The following is a 23111-nucleotide window of genomic DNA, read 5'->3' as shown; positions in this document are numbered from 1 at the left end:
CTCATTAGTGAAATTGGGCAGTTATTTCCTGGTGTGTTAATCCTCCTGTTTGTGATTTAATGCTGCATTTTCTGCATCCAATCATCCACTGAGCACACAGGGAACACCCCTCCTCTGTCACTGTAATCAGTTTAAGTGTTGATATCAACCACTGTGAAAAAAAACAAAAACAAAGATGCTCTCTTGGCCGGAGCTGTTACACATCTGTAATAAAGACGCGTGTCACGTTTGGTAGAAAACATTCAAATAAAGATAAACTGTCATATAGAGAACGTTCTCATAAAGAAGTGTGTGACATAATTTAATTGTTATTGTTGTCTTAATGGTAATTATTGTCAGCTGTAGTTTAATTACATAAATTAATTAACAAATATAAAACATTAAATGAGCAATTGTTTACTGTAAAGTTGCAACTGATGTTTGTAATACTTTCTACATGGTTCATAAAAACTGCGTAGTTCATCTATAAACATCATTGGATCGCTTTTATAAAGTTGCAACTTCTGTTGTGCTGAATAAATTGTTTATAAGACATAACTGGTTAATTAACCTTAAATTTACAATGTATTAATGATGTAATGAACACTACATAATATAGTTTATAAATTCTGTTCGAGTATATGTAAGTTTCCTCCAAATAAGATAATTGAGAAGTAACATGATTTAGACCCTGTAACATTTCTGTTTCACATTTTAAAGCATTTTGTGTCACCAGAAAACATTAAGGATTAACTTTTAATCTTAGATCGGATCACTTAGATTCATTCAGATTACTTGGTTGTTGTCAGAGTGTCAGAGAGAAGAGTCCTGTGTTTTGAGTTTTGGTGGGTGATGATGTGTGTTTTCCAGTTGGACTGTGGCTTCTACATGTTATTATTTGCAAGCCTTCACTGCCCTCTACTGGCAAATGATAATAAATGTGATCAAGAAATAAATAAATAAACAAGCTTTTTATACTGTTAACATGATTGTGAAAATAAAAGTGATGTTATTGAGCACAGAAAAGAAAAGATAATAAATAAAATTAAAAAGTACAGAAAAATAATTGTATTTAAATGTTAAATTAGGGGTTGATATTGTAGGTGTGTATAATATGTATTAAATTACATACAATTAGCAAAGCAATTAGTGACAGTTAACAGTAAAATAAGTTTGGGTTCTGTAGTTACATAGGTTTGTTCGTTAATTGGCAGATATATTGTATAATTCTGGAAGTGTTGTTATCTTTGAATAAATGTTTTTTTTTATCAACTTTCTAGCAACTTTCTTTGAGAAGACACAGTGATGAGTAAGATGGTGCTGTTTACTGTTTTACGTTCCAAAAAGCAAATTTTACTTTTTCTTTGTGTTTGTAACGTTTATGTTCAGAACATCATGGCTTAAATATTGAAAATTCAAACTCAGGATTTCAATATTTTCAATATTAATGAGGTAACAATACAAAAACAGAAATATTTATTTTCCATAAGTGAATAAACGAGCTGTTCTCAGAGGAAAATAAGGTCCCCAGAACACTGTTTGAAGCTATAGGTGGCAGGGTCCGCCACATATAAACCAAGTAAAACAGAATGAAATTGTTTTGTCCTTTAAGGTCAGTTTGTTTATTCAGTCATGAAAACAAAGAGAGTTTGTTTATTTAGTGTGTTTAGGCGCAAACAATCACTCAATGAACATCTTTCTCTTCTGATTAACGTTTTTTCCCCACCTTTAAAAATGTGTCTTTACATCAGTCGTATTAATAGAAACAAAAGATTTTACAGGATCTAAATAATTTGATTTCTCAATCATCAGAGGAAACTTACATATACTTGAACAGAATTTATAAACTAAATTAGATAGCATTTTATAATAACCTCATTAATACATTGTAAATGTGGTTAATTAAACTTTATATATTAGTTTCACTGTTATAAAACAATGCAATGCTTTATAAACAATTTATTAAGCTGTTGTTTAGGTTTATAAACATCAGTTACAGAGTAAAGTTATTATTAAGTTATTATTTATTTATGTAAATATCCTTAATCAAACATGAAAAGGCCCCAAAACAAGATTTCATGTAGAATTAAAGCTAAAAACTCAAATAACAGTAAACTACTGTGTCTATTTTTGGGTGATTATAAATAAAGATAAAGGCAGAGTGGCTGATGGGAAGATTTTCGGGGTGTTTGTGTGTAATGTTGTTTTTCACCAACAGGTGTCGCCAGTGTCTCGTGTTAAATTGAGTCATTAGAGGAGTTGAAATGAGTCATTCTCATCTCTGGACGTAACAGCTGTGCGTAATTGTTTTCATGTTAATACACTTTTTGATTGACATGTTTTGGTTCTCTGGATACGATTTAATGAAGTGAACAGTTTTCATTCACAAAGTCAGAAAGACAAAAACAACTCCCCTTGTGTCGCTGTCCACAGCCTCGTGGTGCTGAAATCTCTTCATCTCGTTTATGAGTTCATGTTTGATGGAGATTCAACATTTAAAGAAGCTCATTAACTTTTCCTTAAGCAGCTGATGAGTTTACTGACCACGTTGAGGGAGTTTCTCACCAAACAAATAAAGACTCACAAGCGAGAAGTGAGTTTATAGTTGTTTCATTCATGTTTTTGGTCTTAAAGTCTCCTGTAGATTTATATAAAGGCTCAAAACATGTAGCACACATGCCTTTTTTACGTATAAAACAGCCTGTGTTTTATTATTAAATCTACTATCGTATAGATTTCCGTCAGTAAAGCTTTGCTATTGGAGCTATCTCCACCGTACGTGTGCGTAAAATTCCATGATTGCGCACAAGAATATTGAAAATCTCTTTAACACGAAAGTCAAGAGTCCCACACTGGACATGAAGAATAAGAAAGCCTCTTCTTTTCTTCCAGGCTCTTGTAAAGGCTTCGTGATGTGGTGCTCACCGGCTCTTATTGGTTGAAGTGATCGCTGCCATGGTTGGAAATTAACATAAAAGAGGCGAGCGGCAAAGGGATCCACTTGGGGGCAAGCTGGTGATGCGTCATAGCTGCTGGTGAAAAGGGGAGACAAAAAAAAGGGACTAAAATAGCGCCCGAGCTCCGGGTTAATGTGCACCAATGGCCACGAAGTCACTCGTGGTCTCAGAGCTGAGCGCAAAAGTGCCACAGGTCATGGGAGGTATGGACACGGAGACGAGAGAGCTGGAGCGCCCGATGTGTTGCAAATAAGTAACAAAAAACAATCGCTCCAAAAACTAACTCTGCCATGTAAAGATTAGCGGATTTCACCACGTCACTTCTTGGGAGATCATGAAACAACATCGGATGTGGCTGAGGCGAGGACAAGTTGAGGAAGCTGAGGAAAGCCATCTTCACCGATGAGGCAGCCAAGTTCCTCTTCGCCTCTCCCTTTACGCACAGGCGAGGTGAGGACGGGGAGCATCACATCAATGTAGAGAAAACGCCAATGAGTCATCGATGAGGTGCTGAAAGATCGGCAGCAGACGGGAGAAGCACAACTACAATTAGTTTTTGTTTGTTTTTAGTTTTGTTTTTTTTGCATCGAAAATCAGTTTTTTAAACAACAAAAGCACACCATGGATGGAGAAGGAGCATCATCCGGGCTGGCCAAATCAGCCGCCGTGAAACTCTCCGAGATGGGCGAGAGAACCAAGCAGCTAGGCACCGCGATGAGGGACCCTCACCAGCAAAGACGGATCATATTAGTGATTGTTTGCGTTGCTCTCCTGCTGGACAATATGCTCTACATGGTAATCGTGCCAATTATCCCAGACTATCTCGCAGAGCTGGAGAGTGAGCAGTCAGAGCACGTCCACCTAGTGATGCACCCCAACTCTTCAGCCAACAGCACAAGCCAAGACAAAAGCATCAAGGACAATTTAGATGTGCAGATAGGAGTACTTTTCGCATCCAAAGCCATCCTGCAGCTGCTAGTCAACCCGCTCTCGGGAACTTTCATAGACCGGGTCGGATATGACATCCCGCTTTTGATCGGACTCTCTGTCATGTTCGTGTCCACATGCATATTCGCGATCGGGGAGAACTACGCGACGCTCTTCGTGGCCAGAAGTTTGCAGGGTCTGGGCTCTGCGTTCGCGGACACGTCTGGAATCGCGATGATAGCCGACAAGTACACGGAGGAGTCGGAGAGGAGCACGGCGCTGGGCATCGCGCTGGCGTTCATCTCTTTCGGGAGTCTGGTGGCGCCTCCTTTCGGGGGCGTCCTGTACGAGTTCGCGGGCAAGAAAGTGCCCTTCATCGTGCTCGCCTGCATTTGCCTGGCGGACGGCTTCCTCCTCCTCACAGTCATCAAGCCGTTCTCCAACAGGACTAGAGAGAACATGCCAGTCGGCACCCCCATATACAGACTGATGATCGACCCCTACATTGCTGTGGTGGCCGGCGCGCTCACAGTGTGCAACATCCCCCTGGCCTTTCTAGAGCCAACCATCGCTAACTGGATGGAGACCACCATGCACTCCTCTCAGTGGGAGATGGGGCTCACCTGGCTCCCTGCCTTCTTCCCTCACGTCCTCGGTGTGTACATTACAGTCAAACTGGCAGCCAAGCATCCACACCTGCAGTGGTTCTACGGAGCTGTGGGCATGGTTATCATAGGCGCCAGCTCCTGCACAGTCCCCGCATGCAAAACTTTCGGGCAGCTCATCGCCCCGTTGTGCGGCATTTGTTTCGGCATCGCGTTAGTCGACACCGCGCTGCTGCCGACACTGGCGTTTCTAGTCGACGTGCGTCACGTTTCAGTGTATGGAAGTGTTTACGCTATAGCAGACATCTCCTACTCCGTCGCGTACGCCATGGGTCCCATAGTAGCCGGCCAGATCGTGCACAACCTCGGGTTCGTGCAGCTCAATCTGGGTATGGGCCTCGTCAATGTGCTTTACGCGCCGGCTCTGCTGCTGCTGCGCAACGTGTGCCAAATGAAACCGTCCTACTCCGAGAGAGATAACCTGTTAGAGGAGGCTCCGCAGGGGCTGTACGATACTATCAAGATGGAGGAGAGGAGGGCTAAAAAGAAGGGCTACAGCTCGGCGGGGAATTGTCTGCCAGTGGATGAAAACGGGTTCGATCCCTTCAGAGCGCAGCGGTCCTTGTCAGAGGAGTCGTCCGGTCCGGAGTTCACTTAGGACGCACAGATCTAGAAATGTTATAGTAGTGATTTAAACTTTTATGTAAGTACCGATGTGCAATATAAACACCCAGTCACCAAAATCACGGTTGTGTGACGCGTTTTCCAAAGTTAATTACTATTATTTTTTTATTCTATTTGTTTCTTTCTCTGTTCGACTGTGATTTCATTGTGTCCAACAAGTCTCTGTAGCGTTTGTTCATGGACGTGTAACTGGAGTTTTGTTGTGAGAGATCTGTTGAATTCGTGTGTATTGTACAAAAAAAAAAGAAAAAAGAAGAAGATATAAATAGATTCATGTGCGTACAAAGATTATATGGGACCAACTATAAGCAGCACAGTTCCCCCCCTCCCACACCTTAACACAAGAATAGCCTCTATTTTTAGTCTCGGAGGAAACTTTTTTTACTTGCACATGAAGGCCTGATTTTATTTTTTTGGTTTATTCTTCTTGTCAAAAAAAAAAATTTCGTGAGTTTGAATTTTGTAACACGTGGGCCTGTTTGTCCTTTATTTGTTTTTCGTCGTTGGTTGGAATTAAATGTATCATAATAAATGGATTTTGTACATATGTGGATATATGCACAATGTAAATGTAAAACAAAACATACGTGGACCTCTACAAAGTGTGTGTGTGTTCGTGTGTGTGTGCGTGTGTGCGGCGCCTGTGCGTAAGGAACATTTTGTGAAGACGTAGCCAACGAAGTCTCCTTGAGATGAATTAAGAAAAAAAAAACATGTATTCATTTATGAACTGTCGTTTTAATAAATCTCTGTTTGGATCTGTGTGACGGCGGTGATTTCATTCTTATTCTTGAAGTTTGTATTTCGTTGGAAATGTAACGAATTCAGATGAAACATTCAGGATGATTGTGAAGATTAAAAACAAGACATTTTATTTGAGATGAAACATCCTGCAAAAAAAAGAAGTAAAGATGAATAAAGATTAAAGCAGACGTTTGATTTCCACATGTTGCGCCTTTTTGTTGATGCGTAATCAAGAAGAGAGAGAAAATATATAAAAAACAAAAAAATACGCCTTTAAATGAGCGGACACAAGTGCGCAAAAGTTTAGAGAATCAGCCGCAGAAGACTTTTAAGAGCATCCTCCCAAATTCTCTAAAAAACTCTGCAGAAAACGCAGGCTTACATCTGGCCCGTAAACGCATCACAACTGTCAGTCCATGAATGCCACACCACTCCTTTCTATATTTATATATATATATCAAAATCATTAGATGTGGGTGGAGGTGGTGGTGGAGGAGGAGGAGGGAGGATGAAGCAAGCTGTTAGATAATATGTTCCGCGAATGGATGGCGATGGGAGGAGTTTCTTGCCCCCGGGGGGGAGGAAGGAAGGTAGACGCAAACACCTTCAGCATCTTTTTCCGAGGCGCGCTTTTAATGTGGAGCCACAGACCGTATGGCGAGGCGAGGGGACCGGGGAGCAGTCCGGCGTCCACACCGCGGAGCAGCCTCTCTCTACACTCATGTGGGATCTGACCATGTGAACTCCCGCCACACTTCTCTGACCTCCCGTGCTGATCAGGTAAGACAACCTGTTTTCAATTTCTGCTTTTGTTTTTTTCTTATGATCACCTGTGTGGACCCCTCACACAGTCACATCCACCTGAAAAACTCACTTTTAAAGTGAAGTTTGAGCTGAAAGGGAATTCTGAAAAGTTTTATTTCCAATCAAACCAACTTGCATCAAGGATTATCTTCAATTTGACTTATTTTTGTTTCAAGACATGAGCTGTTTTATCAAAATGCGCGCAAAAACTGCGCTGAAAATAAGCTCAAATTGCTTCCGTTTACTGGCTTATACATGTGCACACATTTGTTTTAGGAAAAATAAGCTTTTCAGCATGAAATAGAGGTGGAATGAGTTTTCAAGACGCACACCCCTTTGCAGAGGTGAGCGACGAGGCGCAGCTGGATTTCAAGGGCATGCAGCGGCTCGCTTCACGGGCTGCACAACGATGAAGAATGGACGCTTTTTTTACTCACAGGCCCGCATTTATTTATTTATTTGCTTATATTTTGTCACTTTTCTGCTTTTTCTTTTCCAAGGCTGAGCAGTCTCCACGGGTCTTTCGCAGTGCTTTTTCTTTGAGGAGTTGACTGGAGCGCAAAGATGCCAATCCTGGAGAAAGAGACGAGCAGGGACCGAGACAGCCAGGTATGAAAACACGCTTCCTCACGTCACTTCACGTCTTCAGTTGTTGCTTGTTCGTGGTCGGCTGCACTGACACTCACTGGCCGCTAGGGGCGAAATGACAGCAGGCCTTCATCTGCCACCTGACAGTGAGGATGTAACTGAGTACATCTATTCGAGTACTGTGCTCAAGTACAATTCTGAGGTACTCGAGTATTTTCCATTTTCTGCAACTTTATACTTTTACCCCATTACATTCATTTGATAACTTTCGTTACCTGTTCCTTTGTGGATTACTTTGTGGAGCACATTTTTAATTAAATGTAATTCTTTGGCAACAGGCTAAAAAAAAAAAAAGTATTCTGATAATCAGGACAAATGCTGAATAACGGATCTGATCATCAATACTTAATACTTTAGTAGATTTAATAACCGATACTTCAAAACTCAGTAAGAAGAAATATTTTAACACAATAACTTGTACTTTACTTGAATATTTCTATGCAACTTCATACTTCTCAGAGGCAAATAATGTATTTTCACTCCACTTCATGTGTCTGACAGTTTGAGGTTATAGCAACTTTTCAGATTACAGTTTGTCACAGTCTGCCTGTCTGTGTGGTGAAACCCGTTCATCTCCAAATTTTGTGATTTTGATTTTTTCAGAGAAGCTGAGTGAAGTAATGTGGATGCAAACTTCTCCAACTACTTAAGCTAAATCACCTAATTAGAGAAACCCGCTAAGATTCATTGTCACAAAGCTGAAAAGTAAAAAGTTGATATTTTAGGGGAACATGGACAGCGACACTGCAAACACATGATTTATGTATTTTATTTGAATTTGATTTAATGGAGATAATGCAGTCCGGTATGAAACTGATGTGCTGCACTTTTTCAGCTCTTGTCTCACGTTGGGATTTTAGCGTTATTAAAATATACAGCTTTCACAGTCAAAATAGACACGGAGATACAATAAAATACCAGAGTACAGCTCTGTTTTGTTTTTAGCACTGAGCCTTTGCTGGTAAAGATTTCATTGCAGGAATTAGTTTGACTTCTAGTTTGTAATCGGTTCCAGAGTTGACAGCCCTGAACAGAGACAGCTGATTGTTTAAATTTAGATCTACGGTGTGTTTGTTTTACAGCTACCATTCATCGTGATCTTTCTTACCCTGTTACTGTCTTTGGATAAATCCTGAAAGAGGCTTTTTGAAAATTACCTTTAGAAAACATACACAAGTAAAAGTTGCCAATGGTTTTCACTGTTTTTATCATATACGATGCATTGCTTCCCAACAACACCGATGAAATGTAACTAAGTACATTTACTCAAGTGCTGTACTTAGATTTTTACTTTACTTGAGTTTTTCCATTTCCACTTCCACTCCACTACAGTTAAGAGGCAAAAAATTTACTTTTTACTCCACTACATTAGTTACTCATTACGTTGCAGATTACATGCTGCATCAGGCTGAATCTGAGATCCAATAATTGATTATTGATATACATCATTGTATGTATATGTATAATTTACTTATACTTTTTTCCTCAAAATAATTTTTTAACAGAATATCTTAACTCTTTACTTTTACTCAAGTTTGACTTTTGGGTACTTTAGTAGTTACAATTAGCTCTAACTCAAATATCTACAGCCGTAAAATGCAACATACACATTAAAACAGCAGTAATATTAATCTTAATACATCATATATAATAACAAAACACTAACAGGGAGCATTTACTCAACAGTGAGTACTTTTACTTTGATACTTTAAGTACATTTTACTAATAATACAGGACTTTTACTTTCAATTGAATGTTTTTACAGTGTGGTATTAGTACTTTTACTTAAGCGAAGGATCTGAATACTTCTTCATCTGTACATATTACTGTAAAACATCCACAACATTAACATGGAACATACACACTGATGCAATAGTAACATTGAAAGGGAATATTTTCACAGCTTGGTATTAGTACTTTTACTTCAGAAGAGGATCCGAATACATTCTCCACCACTGTACATAGTACTGTTTGTTTTGTGCAGTCATTTAATGCACATGTAAAGCTAGTGTTGCATTATATTATGTAACTACTTAAGAGGTTGGATTTTTTAACTGTGGTTTGATCTTTTCAAAATTTGGTTTTGTTTTTCCAGGCCAATATTTTATATAACGCTGCACAGTTTCCATAAACAACCTTTTTTGCAATTCCAACACTGGTACTGGTCAATATTAACATGTTGGGTTACTTCCAGTGCCACTATGCAAATGATCAAACATCAGACAGAAAAGATAATCAATTCACATTTTCCATCCTTAAAGAAAACAAGACAGTTTTCAGTTCCCACGAGACTGCGGGGACTGAAACCACTCCAAGCATTTAAGATGAATTATTAACTCAGGTTCTAATAATAAAATCCGAAAGAAAAGATGTGAGGGAATCACCCCGTTAACTAATGAACCCTCTGTGAATCAGAGGAAAGACATAAAAATGCTGAACAGCTGCCGTCCTGATACCAATCTGTTGTTTTCATGACATCAGGTGCTGCCGAAGGTCCCCGTGCCCCCGCTGAAACAAACCCTCGACACGTACTTGAAGTGCGTCCAACACCTGATCAAGGAGGAGCAGTTTAAGAAGACGAAGGCCATCGTGGAGAAGTTTGGGGCTCCCGGAGGGGTCGGAGAGCTTTTACAGAAGAAGCTTTTAGAGAGGAGGGACAAGACGACCAACTGGGTAAAGTCTCAGATCTTGAAATTAAAAAACGTGGATGCAGAGGCAGAAAAAAAGAACAAATTCTAGTCAGCTTTTCCTTGAATCAATAAAGATTTTCGTTTCCTTTGTGCCTTTTTCTACGGTAATTTGGGAAACTCAATACAGTCACTGTAAAATCATTATCATATCATGTCATTATTTATCACTACAATCTAATTGATTGAATTTGACCGTCACAATATTTGCACTCAGCATCAGATTTGATTGTGTTTCTGTAATAATAATTATCAAACTCAGCATCTGCTCTACTCAATCTGAAAGAAATGAATGAAAAGTTCCTCAGATTTCGTCTCCAACATTTTATATAACCCATTCATAACAGAGTTGAATCCCCTGGCGATAAAGATTTATCTGAGCCTCTGCTCATTCTTCGTTGCTTCAATCTCTCCCCCTGCGTCTGGCTGATCGCTCAGTCCACAGCTCATCCAGCTCAGTTGAAATCTATCAGGCTCCCACTCCCACGCCGACTCTCTCCCACTCTCCTTTTCATCTGGCAGTGATGCACTGTAATGGCTTTTCACTCCGCTGCACACAGGTCCCAACTCTGAGAGTAATGACTTGAGTCGAAAAGACGCTTAATGATCCCTGTGTTTTCATTTAGGTGTATGACTACTGGCTGGAGGACATGTATTTGAACAACAGGTTGGCCCTGCCAGTCAACTCCAGTCCTGTCATGGTGTTTCCTAAGCAGACGTTCAGAGATCATAATGATGCCCGTAGGTATGTGCTGTACCTTTGCTTCTTCTGTTTGTTTAAAGTTCTTCCTCCTTCTTCTGCTGTGATGCACCAGAGACTCTAATGATGGTGCCTCTCTGACAAAAACTGACAGTGTGGGTCAATGAGAAGAGCAACTAAAGACAAAACCTCACACTAATACAATTTCTACTGAATAAACAGCCATCGCAATATGTAAGACAATATGAAAAATATGTATCTGCAACAGAACACAATCGTGTTTGGTAGCAGAAAATATTGAGGTAACTAGAATGACACTCACTTTATCGCCATGTTTGAGTGAGAAAAAATTCCTGGATTCCTTTATCCGGATCGGCACCAAAAGTTAATGGGGTCTATTCTGGGTCGAGACTCATCGTCTATCTAAGTTTCGTGGAAATCCATTCAGTAGTTTTTGTGTAATCTTGCTCACAAACCAACACAAACATAACCTCCTTGGTGGAGGGAAAAAATCAGGTTGTGGATTGAGTCACTCGGACACAGGGAAAGGAAGACTAATCAACCAATTGTATTAATTTTAGTTGGAAACCCTCTTTGTTCTGCTACTCTTATTGATACTTCTTACTGTATCTGTTCAGTTCTTTATCGATACTCTCGGTTCTTTTTCATTATGAGGAAAAAATACAACTATATTGTTTCTAGAGCTGCAACTGCGAAATTAATATAAGCTCGATAATATCTGGAAACAAACCTAAAATGTCAATAAAGTGAATAATATACCTGACATTAAAATACTGAGTAAAGATTAGAATGAATGAAGAACACAGACCTGATCTGTCAGTATCAGTCCTCCTCCCTCTGCTGCCTGCAGGCCCCGCTGGTAGAGAGAGGACGTTAAATAAAGTTACACCAAAATGTTAACAAGTACAGATAAAAGAACCGCTAACGTCAGAGCTTATGAATACTACAGCCTTTAATCATTTATCCCCGGGGCCATTTAGTACTGGGTTTCTGTACCCATCCCTCGACTTAAGTAGAACAACATAAATGCAAGAATTTACATAAAAATGTAAATTACAATTTTTTTCAGTGTGTAGAAATGGTAAATAATTATCATTTACTATTTGCGTGCACTTATTACAGCTAACAGGACACATTAAAACACATTTACATCAAAAAACAACAGAAGACATGTTAAAAGGAGCCTCAAAAGTCACGTATAACTTCCAGAATGCACCGAACAAATCGGGTACTTGGTTGCACAAAACGCAAAAGTTTCCAAGATTGTCGCTAACAGTATATACAGTCTACCGCTCGGTTCTGCAGCCACCGACAGGCGTTACCTTCTCCTCGGCAGGCTTAAGATTAAGATCTGAAACACAGACGTGAAGAAGATCACTGGGCATCATCTCTTCCCTCAAATCTCTGAACGTTATTAAATGAGCCGTGCTCCACCAGACATTACACCAGTCCCTCCAGCCCTGTAACTCAACATTAGCTTTTGTCAGCTCGTGCCGCACTAACTGAATATTTCCAGAGCAGCCCCGAAGCTGCTAATCTACTGACACACACACTCATTAGATTGGGAGTGACAGGACCAAGCTCTCCGCAGAGACCGCTAGTCAGGCCTCGTTTAGGGGTGTGGTGCGCCGCGGCTGCCTCCTTCGTATTGATCTGGCTTTGAACGTAATAACACTGAGACAAATGACACACAACATAAGACCTGACAGGGCTCTGTGTTTTCCCTGTTTGTCCACACCGCCCACTCACACGTACACACTCTCTCTCTCTCTCTCTCTCTAACGCAGATAAACACACACAGCTCGCCCACTGTATCCTAGTAATTTACCATAATGTGATTACTGTTAGTCCTTCGGGAGTATCTAATTATAATCTCTTTGCTGTGTATGTCCTGCAAACTCCGCTCTCTGTTTCTTTAATTTCAACCTTCTCACTCCTTTAAGATTCGCTGCTCGTCTCATCAGAGGAGTGCTGGACTACAAGGCTCTCATTGATGCGTAAGTTTAACCTGTAATAGATTACCTGTCACCCTGCATGTCCTCCACCGCAGATGAAAAATAAAATGAAGTGTGAGCGTGAGAGTCCTCAGAGGTCACGTGATGTGTGTAATGATGTCTCTCAGGCGAGCGCTGCCAGTGGATTTTGCTCGAGGCCAGCTAGCCGGGACCCCTCTGTGCATGGAGCAGTACTACCGCCTCTTCACCTCCTACAGATACCCGGGGCTGAAGACAGACACGCTGAAGGTCCAGATGAACGCGGCCTCCTCGGCGCCGGAGCACATCATAGTGGCGTGCAAGAACCAGGTCAGGACGCCGGCCTCTGAGGAGACTTTTCAGACTCAGTCAGCCTTCAGATGGAAAACAGTTATTTCTTTCTTTCTTTCTTTCTTTCTTTCTAAACCCGTCATCAGATTTCAATGTATAGGAAAATTCTGGCTACAAAAGACATATTTTTTATTCTGTCAAGGTGCCATCTTTAAAAGTGATGTGTCATGGACGGGGCATGAACTTGTCAAAATCCTAGAACCTCCAGTTTTAAACTTTATCAGTCCTAAATATAAGATTTCTCTTTCACTGACAGGCAGTCAAAATTATTTAAGGACCTTCACTTTATAAAACACTTAATTACAAACACGTCTCAAAGGACTTAAGCTCACCTGTGTTGAATTAATATGCAATGAAACACAAAAACCTGATGTAGTCGAGCTTGCAAAACATAGTGACACAAGACACAAATCACAAAGACACAGCCGCTGCTGCTCACTTACTTACACACCCTCTGTATACAGAGCAGTAAAGGACTGCACAATATGCAAAAAAGAAAAATCATAATGCAGTTATTTGATGGATATTGTGATTGCAGTATGAGCCACAATTTAAGCGTGAATGGTAGATTATTGTCTTTCGTATAAGCATGTTCCCTGGCGTCTAGAGAACACGTGGACTGGAGCATCGCTGTAGTTTGTTGTGACGCATTTTAACTTCACCCAAAAATAGCAGCACCTGCTATTTGGCTATTGCTCTTGACCATATTGAAATATCGATAATATTTCGATCAACCGTGCAGCTCTACAAGGCAGGATAAACAACATAACTTCTATTACTGGGTACTCATTTGACTGATTTATCTATCATTTATGAGCGCGAGGCCTGAGTTTGAATGGCTGCATTTTATAGCTCAAGTTTGAAAACACGGTGCCTCTATGAAATTGCACAGTGTAATGCTATCTTTGGATGTTGAAGTGTCTATTTGAATATCTAAAATAACAGATACTGTGGAATGGTCATATTTGTGTCTTATCTCCCTTTCTGAGCTCCAGAGAAGCTCCAGCAGCCGTCTATCAGAGGACTCAAACCGACTCATCAGAGAGTCAAATAGAGAGTCTTCTTTCACAATTCCCAACCAGACTTTCCCAGCATCCTTGTTATTCTATTAGCAAGTTTCAATACTGCAGGATCTTCCTTAAAAAACTGTATTGACTCAAACAAGAGTTATCCCCCCTCAGTCTTCACTGAAGTCCTGCCCTCCGCCCGTATTTTCTTATTTTGCTGTGTTCAGGATGTTTCAGGGTGTCAAACGTTGTGCGGTAGTGTGAAGCCCCCAGCCGATAACAGCACAAGGTTTGGGGCTCTGTAGAGATTTGGCAACCAGGTTACATCGCTGTCTCCGTCTCTCTCCTCTGCTCTGTCTGAGAGCCTCCTCAACGGACAGGATGAAGCCTGCGCTTTGGCTGAATTCACACAAAATCCGACCTCGCGGCATCTTCCTGCAGGGTTGTGCGGAGGTGTGGCCGTGTTTATTTGCGCTTAAGAATGAAACCGCCATGAAATGGATCGGAAAATAACGTTTCAGTTCTCTGATTCACTGCTTTGTCCTCCCTCTTCATTCGCTCTCTAGCTTGCGGAGAGCGCTCTAGCTCCTCTCTCAGTCTAGTTGAGCCGAGAAGGAGGAGGAGGAGGAGGGCAAAATTCTGCATAGTGTACCTTTAAATAAGAAGACATTCAATGTTCACAATCTGCATTTTGTGTTTTCTTAACTGATGCATTCTTTTGAATATGAAAACTGAGGTTTTACTCCAGTATTTACAAATATAGCGGTTGTCAAGTTGAGATTTGTGTCTTTATCTCTAAGACCACACCAGCCCATTACTGCAATCCCCTTTCGCCTTCCCCCAAATCCTCTACACAGGATTCCCATAAATGCATAAAAAAACAACCCCCCCCAACATCTGCAGCTCCAAGGCTACTACTTTGATTACATTAAGCTCACGGATTGTGCCTTTAAGTGGAAAGTAGGAGCTTTCACCTGGAAGAGTTTCTGGGAATGATCACTCTGTGGCACATAAGGGCCCGTCCCTGTGGAGATACAGGCAGTTAACTTAATTACAGCTGATTGAATCTGTCACTTTAAGAGCTTCCTTGAGTCGCATGTTTAACTGATCGCTGCAGAGGAGCCATATTTTAGGCAGCTATTGGCTGAATTTAGTCCTCGTCATTATTCCTCGTGTCCTATTTATGTCAGCTGTTTAAAAAACAGCAGGCACATTTAAACACAAGCATTCACGATGAGGTGATGCAGTGGAAAAGTTAACAAACACATGATTTCTGTAATCTGTTTTTCCTCACTAGTTTTTCGTGTTGGATGTAGTCGCAAACAGCAAGCAGCTCAACGAAACGGAGATCTCATGCCAGCTGGAGAAAATCATGAAAATGGCCGAAAACGCTGAAGAGAGACTCCCTCCTGTCGGTATCCTGACATCAGACGGGAGGACAGAATGGGCACAAGCCAGAGATGTACTAACAAAAGGTCTCAACTTATACATTTCTCAATTTTATACCACTTTGAGAAGTTTCAGACACATAAATCGAGACATAACACATATATCTCTCCTTTATCCAGATCTAACCAACAGGGACTCTCTGGCCCTGATTGAGAGCTGCTTATGCGTGGTGTGTCTGGATGAGCCCTGTGGTCTGGAGCCCAGAGACACCACCAGGGCCCTGCTGATGCTGCACGGTGGCGGCCGTGAGAAGAACGGGGCGAACCGCTGGTACGACAAGTCAATGCAGGTAGGACGACTTTCGAGTCACTTCAAAATCCTCTGTGAACGTAGAGTTTGTTATCTAATCCCTCTTCTTTCAGTTTGTCGTAGGAATGGAGGGGGTATGTGGGGTCGTGTGCGAGCATTCGCCTTTCGAGGGGATAGTTCTGGTGCAGTGCTCTGAATATGTGATGAAATACATGTAAGACAGTCACTGAATATTGTTGTTGGATGAATCCTGATGTGGCAAAACAGTGAAGGGAGTTCTGATGTTGTCCTGAACAGGACAGGAAGTCCGTCCAAGATGGCAAGAGCCAGCGTAAGAGAGCTTCCCCCTCCGAGAAGGCTGCTTTGGAAATGTAACCCACACATCCAAGGACTCATAGCAGGAGCTGGAGACAGACTGAAGAGGCAAGACAATCACAAATTAAAACATAGACAAACGTTCAGACAAGTCTTTCTAACGTCTTGTGTGCTTTCTCCTTCAGGCTGGTAAATAATCTCGACATGGATGTTTTCACGTTCAAAGATTACGGGAAGGAATTCATCAAAAAACAGAAGATGAGTCCAGATGCGTTCATACAAGTCGCCTTGCAGCTCGCATTTTACAAGTAAAGTACATTCGTGATTTATATCTTCAAAGTTTTGAGAATACATTTGACTCGTATTGCACCTTTCATCCAAGAAATGCAAGAAGTGCTTCACAACAAAGAAATTACACGCACCAGGCACTGGTGGACTCAAGGGGGGTGCAGATGGGGTGGGCGATGGTAGATGAAACATGATAAAGTGCCCTCTAGGGTGCCCTTCCAGTGGACAAACTGTGCTGAAGTGCCCTCTCTTCACTATAAATATGTCACGACTTACTTAAAAATAGGGACGGATAGTTAATGGGAAAAGATGCATTAAAACAGGCACAGAATGCCATAATTAATGTAAAATAAGAGGGAGAATAAAACCCACTTGATAATAATAGAAAAAGTAAGATCAACTGAGGATAAAAACAGAACGCTATGTTATGAAATATCTCATAATGTGCTGTCATTGCCCTGATTCTGCCCCTCATATACTCAGATGCAGGGGAAGGCTCATGTCCACCTACGAGAGCGCTTCCATCCGGCGTTTCCAACAAGGTCGGGTTGATAACATTCGCTCTGCCACCCCCGAGGCCCTGGCCTTTGTGAGGTCCATGACAGACGAGAGGGCCACTTTCACCGTGAGTCATTTTTCTCACTTTGACCCCCAATTACCGAGCAACTCCCACATTACTGCTCATCGCACCTGCTTAAATGAAACAGGTGCGAGCGGCGCTCCTCTCTCCCCCGTTCCAACACATGATCTCCCTGCAGGAATCTACTGGCTGTCCTTCTCTCTTTTTGTACAATTTGAGAAATGCCCTGTTTTTACTTTTTCCTCTGAATTATTTTTCACTTTTTCCAACAGGATGCAGAAAAAATTAAAAGGCTGAGGGATGCGATTAATGCCCAGACGAATTATACAATTGCTGTAAGTATTTTAAACCATTATTTTTTATTTTTAACACAGTATTGTGACAGCCAGGATTGACAACTAAACATGATATCAGAATATCGCTCCATCCAAAATATCTAAATTTAGATCATGTATCAAAAGACTCCCTGGAGACTTAAAGGAATAGTTTGAGAGTTCGAACTAATAGCAGGAAAGGGACATTAATTGTAAATATGAAGCCCCAGCGAGGACACAGTTAGCCTAGCTTAGCACAAAGACTTGAAACAAAGGGAAACAGCTAGCTTACCAATGCCTCAAGGTTCACAAATTAGCACATAATATCTAATTTGTTAAACTAAAGGGTATAAACACAAATTTGTGGTTTTGTCAACAACTTCTTGGCAAGACCCAATGACTCGGTGGAGTCTCGCCCTCTCCATGAAGTTGCCAGGCAACCAGAAGAGACTCCAGGAAGTCACTACACCTCGCTAAGAGATAGTCCACCACATAACCCCCCAGCAAAATTACAACCTGTGGGTTTTATATTTCATAACAAACATGATATGACATATTAATTGATGGGCTTTATAGGTGGTGGTAGGTATATTTTCCCCCATTTCCAGTCTTCATGCTAGGCTAAGCTAACGTCTTCTGGCTGGAGCTTTATAGTTAAGGAGCAGATATGAGAGTGGTATTGATCTTCTCATCTAACTCACAGCAAGACAGCTAATAAGCGTGTTTCCCAAATTGGTTGCAAGGTGTTTGTTCCATCATCATCATCATCATCATCAGCTGTGCTCAGCTCAGCTTGAATTGATATTTTTTACAATGGATAGTGACCAGTCCAACTTCTGCCCAACAAGGGCTTCTGTGTTCATATTGAGGTTGAAAATAAGTAATGACTAAGCACGAAAAAATACATCTTTCAGGCTATTACAGGAATGGCAATAGACAATCATCTCCTCGGGCTCCTGAAGATCGCAAAGGATCTCAACATGGAGAAGCCTGAGATCTTCTGTGACGAGACGTTTCTGGCCAGTAACCAGTTCATCCTTTCTACCAGTCAGGTAACATCTGATCCCATTCTCGCTAACCTTTACTCTTTTATATGTACACATATAATTTCCCAGAACCCTGTCTGATCTAATTCCACATCTGTCATGCCTCAGGACAGGAAACAAAGCTTATAAAAAGAGAGTTATCATTTAATAAAGATGGAGAATACAAAAGCGACACTGTTGAGGACATACTGGTGCTGTTTTGCATATTATCCATTCATAACTTAAAGTCAAAAGACCTTCAGTCATTGCAACAGAAATAAATGTACAGTACATCAGATAATAAGATTCCTATTTAAGATTTAAAAGGGAGATATAGTTCTTGGAGCCCAGAGTTGTTTATTCCAAGGTGAGAAAACACAACTCAAGTGGTCCAGTAGCCACTCGCAAAATCTTCATAGTTTCTTCAGCAACTTTTAAAGGCATGCGTGTGTTCAGCACTAAGCTGTGTAGCCAGTAGAGTAGCAAGTGCAAACAGCTGAGCCAGAGAGACTTACTTAACTCTTCTGAGGTCATTTTAACAGGAACTGAGACTGCAAAAGTGCAACCTAACTTGAGAAAATACACTGGACCAATTAAAAATATTTAGTTTACGCTGGTGTTTAGGATCCTCGCCCAAGGCGTTGTGCTTCCTTGTGCAGTCTTTTTAATTGGAGCCCCTGCCAGACTTATCCCCTGCCCTCGGCTCACTTAAAGTAATATATTTTCTTACTTATACAAGTCACTTACAGCAGCCATACATAACTGTCGACTACATACAGTCACTTAACTATAAATAAGACATTCCTAGAGCCTAACAGCTGCATTATTATAAAGGGCGCCCGATGTTTACATCCATGACATTTTCAGAAAAATAAATGTGCGTCTCGCTAGAGCTGCAGCAAATAGTCAACAGCATCAACACATAGAGCAATGCCAAAATTCACTAGCCGCAGCCCTTATCTGATACTTTATCCTCAAATACTCCTGGCTAACCCAGACTGTGTCCTCTTCTATCCAGGTCCCCACCACAGTGGAAATGTTCTGTTGCTACGGCCCGGTGGTGCCCAACGGCTACGGCGCCTGTTACAACCCGCAGTCAGACCACATCATCTTCTGCGTGTCTAGTTTCTGGGAGAACACAGAGACGAGCTCGGCCGTTTTCGTCAAAGCCCTGAACGAGGGCCTGCAGGAAATCAGGGACCTGTGCAATAGAAGCAGCGCCGCGGCTCCTAAACCGGCTAATAGCGGACAGGGAGCCGGCCAGCCTCATAAATCAGGGAAGTAAGCCATACTTAGACTTAGTCTGTAGACTCAGTAGTTGAGAGGCCTTCGTGTGTCTTTGTTGTCTGTGCAATAGTGTTCCTTTAACAACAAAAAGCCTTAAAGATCATATATATATTATGTAAATATTCAAAAAATGTGAATGAAACCTGGAAAACTTTTTATTTTTTGGATGTGTGTAGACATTAGAATGATTTGGGGTCCAATAATGACCCAGCGTGACTCGGTAGACTGAGATTAACTGGTCTGCTGCCTTTAGGAAACTGAAGCCATGCCCGCTTTGTAGCACTGATGTGAGGGACAACTGTCCTCTATCAGAGAATGAGCACTCAGACTAATAATTATACCTAAAAAGTTGACTTTAGATATTTAATTACATGTTTCCATCTATTCTCATCAAATAAGTCCATTGTTAAGTAAATGCAAAGTTATTCTATTAAGTTCAGTCGATGAGAATAAATTAAATATCTCAGCCTGATTAAATTAAATTGATGCCGACTGATACATAAAATCTTACGCGTTTATTCACTTATTACATATAAAGTTAAAGGGGTTAAAAAGTAAGTAAGTACTTTTACTTTAAGTATTATTTTAAGACCAGCAGTTTAACTTGTAATTGAGTAATATTTCAGCAATGTAACTGTACTCATACTTGAGTACAGATTTCCACCACTGCAAGTATTATACATAAAAGTAATTCATTTAAAATGGGTTATTCTGTCTTTTAGTTATTAAGTTATTTAATTCATACACATTCACCTAACATGACAGAAAATCTTTGCAGTAAATTTGACTCTTTAAATTGAACGTGTCTCATGTAATTAAATGGAAAATACACATGTAATCAAAATACTTAAAGTTAATGTTTGAGGTCTAATTATTTTTTTCGAGTGAACCAACTGAGTGATCCTGTTGTATACGTTACACACATAGAATAGAAATATACGGGACAAAATTCTGTAAAAAAAAATAAAAAATACGTACAGTATATACAGTATAAGTGACTTATAACAATCATGACATCCTGTAAATGTGATCCTGGCGACATGTGTGACTTTGTGTGTTGAACCAACCGGATCAGTTGTACTTTAAGATCCATTTTAATGTGCTACAGTTGTTTTCATGACATTTTTTGAAACCACTGACACCATACGGTTGCCAAAGAGGTTGTGTGTATGTGAAGTCTGTCTGGTGAGGCACTTTAACATATTTATACAAAGATATGGATGAATATCTGTAGTGTAAACAAAGAGGACGGGTCATAAATAATGTGTAGAGGGAAAGCATATGTGATATGGTTTCAGTGGCACATTTGAAGTCATCCTGTCGTACCGTATGTGCTCTATATTATAGCAATAGTTAATAGGTGTAGAGTGTTATGAACAGTGTTCATCTATAAGTCCAGTGGTGACTGAGGCAAACCACTGTGTTCATGTGTACTGAAGTGCTTTTTATTTGCACTTAGGGGTAGAATGAGGATAGTGATGTAGGTACTTTGTGCAATAACACTATAGAAAGTGCTGTGAGGGTATATGTGCAATTTAATTTAAGTCAAATCATTAGATGCATGGAGCTTACGTATTAGGAAATAAATTATAGTTGCTATTTTTTTATATTCAGAAATATCAGATGTTATTGGTAATATTAAAACTGAAATGTGGCATGCATGTTCTGGTCAAGAATGTCCGTTCAAAGTGTTTTCTGCACGAGTCTTAGTTCAGTCTGTGGTGGTTCATGTTACAGCCAATCGTCTCAGTGTGGTCTTTAGCGGTCATTACGTGAGGATAGCTGTCGACTCTTTATTTGTTATGCATCTATGTATCATCAGCCAAAGTGAATGTGAACCGTGAAGATCGAGAAAAGGCCATCAGCGACACACATGCATGTTTATTCGTACATATTAGCTGTATTTTTTATATGTTCATCATTTGAAAAGCTAAATTAAGATATAGTGAAATACTGGTGAAGTACACATACGTGACAAAAATGCCTTAAAATAAAGTGATGCAAACTGTTTTCCAGAATTCCTGCCAGATGTAATATTCTATAAATGTTCAATGTTCTGTTTCTACTTGGTGTTCGCTGTCTAAAGAATGTAATATTTATCATGTCTCATTCATAGAGAGTAACTCATGTTCCCTGAGTAGATCCAGCTGTTATATGTACTGTAAAGTATTAATGTGGCTTGATAAATTAATGTCATTGACAGGGAGAATATTGTGATTTATTAAGTTATTTATGATATGAATGTTCAGTGAAAACTCAAATGTTTGTCATTATGAAAAAGAAAACAAAAGGCTACTTTATTTTTTTAGGCCACAACATTATTTTGATGTAATAAAGCTGTCGTGTAGCAAAAACTGATACTCAGAAATAAAATGAACTTCAACCTATTAACTCTCACAGTGTCTGTGTTTTCTGTTATAGTCGAAGCTCCATCTGGCTCATTTTCTTTAATATATGATTCTTAAATGAGTTTGGTGGCACAGTTTTAATGGCTGTGGAAATGAGGCCATCACAATGAAAAAAATGAAATGTTGTGTTCAAGTGACGTCTTGACGTCTTCAAATTGCTTGTTTTGTCCAACTAACCATCCAAAACCCAAAGACTTTTCATCTGCTGTCATAAATGATGAAAAGAAGAGCAGAAAATCGTCACGTTTAAAAAACTGGAACATTTACATTTCTACACTTTGTCTACATAGCTTTGAAAACTACTTTAGTAGCGACTTCCAGATGTTGTGGGATGATTCAGTTACAGATGTTGCTCACTTAAGTTTATCTGGAAAAAATGGCACATATAAACAACACAGTCAATCCACAGGGAAATAATAATTTCCTGCTTTTTAATCTTTTCAATGGTGATCCAAATGCATGGCATTTACCCCAAACTAATCAGTTTTAGTTAAAGAAAAAATGTGATAACAACTACCGAAAATCATCTATAATGGGCTTTTAACACTACACTGAACACATTTACTCCTTTTAATTTCTGTATTCAAACATAATGCTAAGCTAACACGGCTGTGAAGTTGAAACTCTAATCATAATGATCAATCTCAAGTACAACTGTAACTGGAGGAACAACTGAACTCATTTGCATAGGGCTTTCTGTTTGCAGTATGGCCACTTCACTAACACACTCCCAACAGATGGCCTCGTTTCACTGGCATCTGATAAGGTCTTTGGGGAGAGACCCAAATTTAATTCTCCATTGGTTAAACCACTGAACCAGGTCGACCAAGTGCCCGAAAAACATTAAACATTTAGTCAAGCTTCCATGAACCGGTCCAATTAAATTTGGAATACAAATTGAGATTAAGAAAAAATTTGCAGACTCATTAAACAAACAGTTCAGTGTGTTAGAAGCACAAACTGTCCAGTTCCACGATAATGCTGATCACTGTCTCTCTTTTCAGCAGCTTTGTGTTTTATTGCTAAATCTCATTCTCTTCTGAGAGATTCAAGGTCTTCTCAGACCAAGTACGATATGTCATTGATCCTGTATGTCCTACGTTTCCGAC

The 23111-nt window shown here is 40.2% G+C and overlaps 2 protein-coding genes across 2 annotated transcripts; both read left to right on the top strand.

Annotated features, from left to right (window-relative positions):
* Positions 1 to 3010: 3010 nt before the first annotated feature.
* slc18a3b (solute carrier family 18 member 3b) lies at positions 3011 to 5916 on the top strand. Its single transcript, XM_084341970.1, has one exon. It carries the CDS (start codon positions 3558 to 3560, stop codon positions 5124 to 5126), a length of 1569 nt encoding a protein of 522 aa, XP_084198096.1. The 5' UTR covers positions 3011 to 3557; the 3' UTR covers positions 5127 to 5916.
* A 615-nt stretch (positions 5917 to 6531) lies between these two features.
* chatb (choline O-acetyltransferase b) lies at positions 6532 to 21971 on the top strand. The gene is made up of 15 exons (XM_084342346.1): positions 6532 to 6676; positions 7201 to 7309; positions 9830 to 10021; positions 10662 to 10780; positions 12700 to 12753; positions 12879 to 13059; positions 15385 to 15562; positions 15656 to 15825; positions 15899 to 15999; positions 16083 to 16208; positions 16286 to 16408; positions 16872 to 17013; positions 17241 to 17303; positions 18197 to 18334; positions 19326 to 21971. The coding sequence occupies exons 2-15, from the start codon at positions 7265 to 7267 to the stop codon at positions 19590 to 19592; spliced, it is 1899 nt and encodes a 632-aa protein (XP_084198472.1). The 5' UTR covers positions 6532 to 6676; positions 7201 to 7264; the 3' UTR covers positions 19593 to 21971.
* Positions 21972 to 23111: the final 1140 nt, after the last annotated feature.

Source organism: Pagrus pagrus (genome assembly GCF_965226575.1).
Source record: "Pagrus pagrus genome assembly, chromosome: 21".
Classification (NCBI taxonomy): Eukaryota; Metazoa; Chordata; class Actinopteri; order Spariformes; family Sparidae; genus Pagrus; species Pagrus pagrus.
Note: the sequence above shows the minus strand (reverse complement) of the source record. Positions and strands in the feature narration are given on the sequence as shown.